This window comes from Neopelma chrysocephalum, unplaced genomic scaffold, assembly GCF_003984885.1.
Source record: "Neopelma chrysocephalum unplaced genomic scaffold, ASM398488v2 Primary Assembly neopelma1_45, whole genome shotgun sequence".
Lineage (NCBI taxonomy): Eukaryota > Metazoa > Chordata > Aves > Passeriformes > Pipridae > Neopelma > Neopelma chrysocephalum.
Window position 1 is genome coordinate 2,170,370 of NW_020897704.1, and position 6,718 is coordinate 2,177,087.

At 39.0% G+C, this 6,718-nt stretch overlaps 1 protein-coding gene across 1 annotated transcript; it reads right to left on the bottom strand.

Annotated features, from left to right (window-relative positions):
* Positions 1-252: 252 nt before the first annotated feature.
* Positions 253-3,797, bottom strand: NDUFA5 (NADH:ubiquinone oxidoreductase subunit A5). The gene is made up of 5 exons (XM_027679175.1): positions 3,719-3,797; positions 3,282-3,326; positions 1,830-1,946; positions 1,052-1,117; positions 253-468 (listed from the first exon to the last, which is right to left on the bottom strand). Exons 1-5 carry the CDS (start codon positions 3,737-3,739, stop codon positions 367-369), a joined length of 351 nt encoding a protein of 116 aa, XP_027534976.1. The 5' UTR covers positions 3,740-3,797; the 3' UTR covers positions 253-366.
* Between the last annotated feature and the right edge of the window lie 2,921 nt (positions 3,798-6,718).

Here is a 6,718-nt window from a genome sequence, read left to right on the forward strand (position 1 = left end):
TCACCTCTCCAATCTTGGGTAGTTCCAGCACTTCCCAGGAGTCAGAAATAGTGTTTAGCTATGTAGGCAGCAAAATCAGCCAGTTCAGGATAGGAATTATAAAAATAACTCAGAGTGAGGCAGAAATACTCTGTTAATATAAACTAAAAAAAGTAAATAAACCAAAGGTTGCAGAACTGCCAAAAGAATTTTCTTAAAACCATATTTGCAAGAAATTGGAAGCAGTGTTTAGACTGCTAAATAAAAGTGGACTTTAGGACAAAATATATTTTAATGAAGTGATTATCTTTAATTTAAAGACAACTGTCAGTAACAATAGATTAATAATTAAGTTTTGTTTTTACAGAGGTTACACCATTTTGAAAATTATATTGGCCATCTCCACTGGTCAGAAGGAGGTTCTTCAACTAGAGGCTCCCACGGTTTCCACTGCATCATTTTTCTTGCCAGGGAAAGCTCATTTTCAGCCTGTTAATAAACACCATACACAAATTCTTAAATTCTATACAATTGCGAAAGTATTAAATTAGCTCCATTTCAGTTCATTGTCTCAGTGATGTCACTATCTATCATGACCACAGATTACCACAAATTTCACCTACAAATATCAAAAGAAACTGTATGTTTTGGGGGTTTGTTTTTAAAAAAATCATTGAATCCCCCCCCAATACCCAAACAGACAGTCTCAGTCTGTTCACCTAGACACTCCCAATGACAACTTCATGATATTTTCCAGTCTATTTGGATTATGCCCCAATATTATTCAATCCTCTTTTGCCCTTTCCACTGATTTAGACTCTGTAAGAAGCAATGTAGGTATACGTGTATATCTGTAAGCATGATACAAGAAACAACTGTTAACTGCATTAGGTTTTAGCATGGTCATCCCAATCACTGCATGACAATTTGTTTTCAATTTCTTTTTCTGTTTGATTGTTTTGTAGCAAAGGAAGATATGCAAAACTGCCAATTTCCTGAACAAAAGTTCAGCCAAAGGAACACTGAAAACCACTGCTCCCTTTGTACTTCATCTTAAGATTCCTTGTTTTACCTGTACAATGACTTCTTCTATGTGACCACTATTCAGTTTGTCCTGTAGTTTTTGCACATCACTCTCCTGTGTATTCAAATACATATAAACAAATGTTTTACTCAGAAGTAGAAAGCCTATATAAAGCATGAAAACAGTAGTTTAACCAGATCACACTCCAGTCTTCCTCAGAACTACCGTCAAATTAGCTGGTTTCTATCATTTTACATTATCAAAGAAATCTCACACTCATTTGTTATTGAAAAACAAACATCAAACTCTCGATGGTAAATACAAAGAATAAGTACTATTTAGTGACACCCAAAGAAGTATTAGCAGGTAAGGGCTTTAGTATACACCTTGAAAAAAAGTCTTGTTCTTAGAGTTTTATAGAATTATATGCAAACTTTCAACTACCACCTTAAATACACCAGTATTGCATAGTTTAATGTATCAAAAAGTGTTTTAAAATATTGAAGGCAAGGATTGTACTAAGATACTACAATGGTAAGAGCACGTGAATTTTTCAGTGCAAGTGTGTAAAAATTACCACTTTTCTACGAATCTTAAAAAAACCTGTTTTCTTCTAATTTTCACAGAACATCAGTAGAAAATTAACAATTGCTTTTACTTTGTCATAAAAATATCACAAAAATAAACCTTGATACTTCAGTTATTTCTCAACTAATACCTGAAAGTTATGTGTGCTTCTGAAAAACAGCCAGGCCTTTTGAAAATCATTCTTCTCATCCTACAAATTTTTTCATGTGCAACATTAATGAAATAGCACTGTACTTACCTTTTTCACCAAATCAAATCGCTCATTTATAATCTGCTCAGTATATTTCCTATATGCTGCATCTTTGGGAATGTTTTGCAGGACACCAAGGATTTTTGAGTACAGAATTCGCAGGCGCTGAAATGATCAAAAGACATGGTTAAAATACAGAACTACAATTATTTAACTTCTTGTCTTACTTCACCTATTAACTCAATATCTATACACAAAATATAGAAGATTATGGTATTCAATCCAGAAGTGTAGGATGAACTAATAACTAAGTCTGAGCCACTGAACTCTATCTTGGGTAAAACTGGGATTTATCAGGACTGAAAAGTTATCACGGTCACATTCCTCAAAGAAAAAAAAGGAAAAAAAAAAAGAAAGTTGCAATCCGAAGTACATTTGATGCAAAATGAAAACAATAAAAGCTGTGTTTCTAATACTAAGTACTCTGAAAGTTCTGAGTTACAAATAGATTTAAATTAAACCAGAAACTTTTATTGCTGGATTTAAATGCAGGATAAAGGACACACTGGGGTGAAGAAACTGCAGCTTTTGGACTGGATAACTATATCTACATGATGAGGAATGGATGTCCTGTAGAACAGTAAGAAATAGCAGCAGAATACAAAAAAAATACAAAGAAAAAAACAGGAAACAAAAAGGAGACTGGCAACAAATCTATACTTCAACTAAAGCATCGTCCAGTTCTCTACTCTTGGCTTTCAAGTCACTGAAAACACTAAAATGTAGTAAGTTCACCCAAAAGGTCTGATAAGGCTGTAGACTAAAGTAGAATCATTTCTATGGAACAGAAGTGATTTTTTCAATGGTTTTTTTTTAACAGTATTCTTACGTATTGAAGTCAAAAGCATTTCCGAAATAAAATTTTTGTATAATATGAAATTTCAAAGTGGAGAACTTAAAGAATTACTGAAGGTCTTTCAAAGCTCATGCCTCCTGAATAAGCATGATGTGGCAAACATATTTCCATCATTAAGCCTGAGAAAATAAAAAGCAAGCACCAAATTGCTACAAAAAACACCTAATGCAGTTCCCAAGAACCACTGAAGTATTCCAATCTCAACAGTGCTTGCCACCAACAGGGCCTTGATGTGGCTTTGCACCCTCTATCATGTAAAACTTACGAAGAACTGAATTTAAAGAGCTGTTCTGGCATTGCAGATGAAAGAAGTCAAATACTGGTTGATAAAAGCAGTTACATTAAGGAGGTTTTTGAAATCAGCACATGCCACTAAAAGCAAATGTATAAAATAACTTATAATAATATACATTAAATTTTTAAGAATTAATCTTCTTCCTTTATCGCTGTGGAAAATTTTTACTGTTTCATTAAGTTCGCACCAGTTTAAGGTACAGAGCATACCTACACATGCAAATACATTACAAAAACCTTAGATCTCACTGACAGCTTCCATTAGCGACAGAACAAGACGCGTGACATACCTCATGAGGATTTTCAACTACAGCCAATCCTACAAGTCCAGTGGTCTGCACAGAGAGCACAAACATACTTAGCATACCTAAGCATCCATTTCCACGCTGATCATTTTGTTTTGACTCCACACACACCTGACGGGGGCCATTCCGAGGCACCAGCCGGGCGTCCCGCGAGCCCAGGGTCGGGCAGGGCGAGTGCCGAGCGTGACTAGCTCACCTCACCAAGCGGCTGCCGGGGCAGCGCGGGCGCCGCCGGCGCCCCCGCCGTCCCACACCGCGGGCCCGCCGGCATCCGGGCCTGCGCGGCTCTCGGCCTTTCCCTCGCGGGGGGTCCCGCTTGCTCTCTCCCCGCCGCTCGGGCACCCCCTGCCCTAGCCCCAGAAAGAAGGACCCCGCGCTGGAGCCACTGCAGGACGCGGCCGAGGCCCCCTGTACCAGCTCACCTTCCGCAGCGCCCCCGCCATGGCCCTCAGAGGACGCGGCGGAGGGCGCGGGCATGCGCACGCGCCAGAGCGGCCCCGGTGGGCGGGGCCGGAACAGCGCGCGTGCGCGGGTGTCCTGGCTGGAGAAAGCCCGTCCCTGGAATGGAGTCCGCAAAGGCCGATTCGCCACCCGGTGTTTCTCGGTTGTGTGATCAGTTATTAAAGAAAAAAAATATTGATTGCAAATAGAGAACTTATTTTAAGGGGCTTGATATAGAGACAATGGGAGAAAAAGAGCAATGAAAAGACAGGTTAAATAATTGGTAGAGATGAACATGATGTTCATTTGAAGATCCAATTGTCCTGTTAAGTCTTATCCTTATGCCTAGTTGCTAATTTAAAGGGTCAGTTTTGCATAGGGAGTAATTCTTTATAATAACTGTGTTGTAACTTTCTAAAAAACATGTTAAGCTGTTAGCGTCCAAAGGAAGGCATTGAAGATGGTGAAGGGCCTTGAGGGGAAGCTATGTGAGGAGCAGCTGAGGTCACTTGGTCTGTTCAGTCTGGAGGAGACTGAGGGGAGACCTCATTGCAGTCACAACTTCCTTGTGGGGGGAGGAGGAGGGACAGGCACTGATCTCTTCTCTGGTGACCAGTGACAGGACCCGAAGCAATGGCCTGAAGTTGTGTCAAGGGAGGTTTAGGTTGGATATTAGAAAGAAGTTCTTCCCCCAGAGGGTGTTTGGGCACTGGAACAGGCTCCCCAGGGAAGTGGTCACAGCAGCAACCATGACAGAGTTCAAGAAGTGTTTGGATGATACTCTCGGGCACCTGGACTCTTGGGCATGGTCCTGTGCAGGGCCTGGAGTTGGACTCGATGATCCTTGTGGGTCCCTTCCAATTCAGCATAGTCTGTAAAGCTGTCATTCTGTCATATTCTGGACAAATTTTTCTTTATAATTCCTTTGCCCTGCTGTTGAGCTCCTCTTTTCCATAACTGGTAAGCAAACTGATCACACGGAGTTTCAGAATAGCATTGAGTTCTCCCTGAAACCCTGTCCTTTAATAAAACATGCACTACTACCAATCTGTAACTAAAGCAAAGTGATTGATACAGTTTATATCAAAATTCAGGTTTTTGCTTCCCCACTTCTGTGTGTTCTTTGGGATTGCATCAGAAAGACCTGGGGTTTCTTTCCAAGGCACAGAGACACTCTTATCAAAATGATGGTCTTTGGAAGTTTCTGCATTTTTTAAATTAGATAATTCCTGCATTTTCCCTCTCTCTCTTATGATCCAAACAGATGATCTCTCTTCTGATTACACTAGTCAACCACAGCACAAATTGTTCTGTGTCAGGCAAGATTTTAGCTCATTTACTGTTGTTCAAACAGTAGTTCTGATTGTCTGTTTAAACAGACCAAGCATTGGGTATCCTTGCCACATCCTAATATAAAGAGTATAAAACAGTAAGTCTTGTTGATGAAAATGTTCATGAAATCAATCCTGAAGTGATACTGTAGGAAGTTCCTGGAATTGTCAAATTCTGTTTCAATACATTATTTATTTTTAAATATAACAAAGCCAAGAACTAAGAAGTATTATCAGTGTACATTCAATAAGTACATGGTTTTGAAAACGAACCAAAAAAACCCCCAAACCACCCACATAGCATTTCACAGTTTATTTATTATCTGTTTAAGACTGGGGACTCTGTTAAGAGTATTATTCTGTGTGTTAATACACAGTATGTAGGCACTCTAAGAAGGCCTTGCTGTTGCTGTGACTCCTTATCCCCTGTTTGTCTTACCAATGAGTTTATCTCACAGTGAAACCTTACAAATTGCCAAATGATTTGGTATCTGGACAAAAGTCTAGTGATGTATTATGGTGGAATCTGCCACTAGTTAAAGGCTAAACTGTCTCAGATTTGTTGTGATTTATGTAAATATGCTGCCAGATTTTGTTAACATAGCCCTTGAGAATAATTGGCAAATAATTTATTTTCTTAATGGAAGTTGTTTAACCAATGGGGACACAGATAATCTTCTTATACCTCCCAGACCTCGTGTTACATTTGATGAGATTTTAGAGAAGTCATGTGTAATACTTTCCTGTGGGTCGAGTCAGCTTATGTTACAGTTGTACAAGGTCAGACCTTAATTTATCTAGCAACTGTGTGTTTAATTTTAGAAGTATCACAGGACACCTCAGCTTGCAGGGCACCATTCCTGGCTGTTCAAAATGCAAGCCCCAGAGTAACAGTGGCAAGATAATGGTTTGAAAAGGTGAGAATATGGTATGCTCGCCAATTAGACTAACAGAGAAATAGTTTATAACTGTAATATTCACTGACTCCAAATTTAGATTGCTATTAATTATTTTATTGCTATGAATAACCTCTTTGCATGCCTAAGGGCCTTCTATTTATAGAGTGAAGCTGAGGTTGTCTCGTTTATTTTAAGGATAAGAAATTAGAATAACATTAACTCTCACAAAACTTCACATGTTTAAAAGCAATGAACACTTGATACACTTCTTTCCAAGGAAGGATGCAACTTCCATGATTAGCAAGTGGTTTATATTTTTTCCAATGAAAAAACAGTAATTTAGAGAGCAACATCAAGAAGTAATACCTAGTTTTTCAGTCATGAACGTAAAAAAAATGAGAAAAATATCAGGCTACTCAAAATGTTGTTTAAGGAAAATATTCTTGGTAATACAAAAAGTAAAACTCCTTTAGAGTAAGCATTTGCAGTTGTTTCCAGTGATCTAGTGTGTGGGTCTAGCAATTGATAAACAGCCAATGGTAAATGGAAGAAAATTTTGCTGCTACTTAGCCTTTTCATTGCCACGTAATGTAGCAGGGATGTCTCTGCTGCTGCTCAGCCAGCCATGCTGTTGTGTTCCCCTGTGATCCATGTAGAACATCCACACTTCAATCAGACCTTGTCACCTCAGCACAGTGTATTATCAGCAGTGATATAGCAAATCAGGCTCTCGAAGCGCGTATAGACCCCT

Coding starts and splice junctions, on each gene's coding strand:
- NDUFA5 (XM_027679175.1), bottom strand. CDS start 3,739: ATGGCGGGGGCGCTGCGGAAG. Junction 3,327..3,718: donor TGGCGGGGGCGCTGCGGAAG/GTGAGCTGGTAC, acceptor CTCTCTGTGCAG/ACCACTGGACTTGTAGGATT. Junction 469..1,051: donor TAGAAGAAGTCATTGTACAG/GTAAAACAAGGA, acceptor GTTTATTAACAG/GCTGAAAATGAGCTTTCCCT.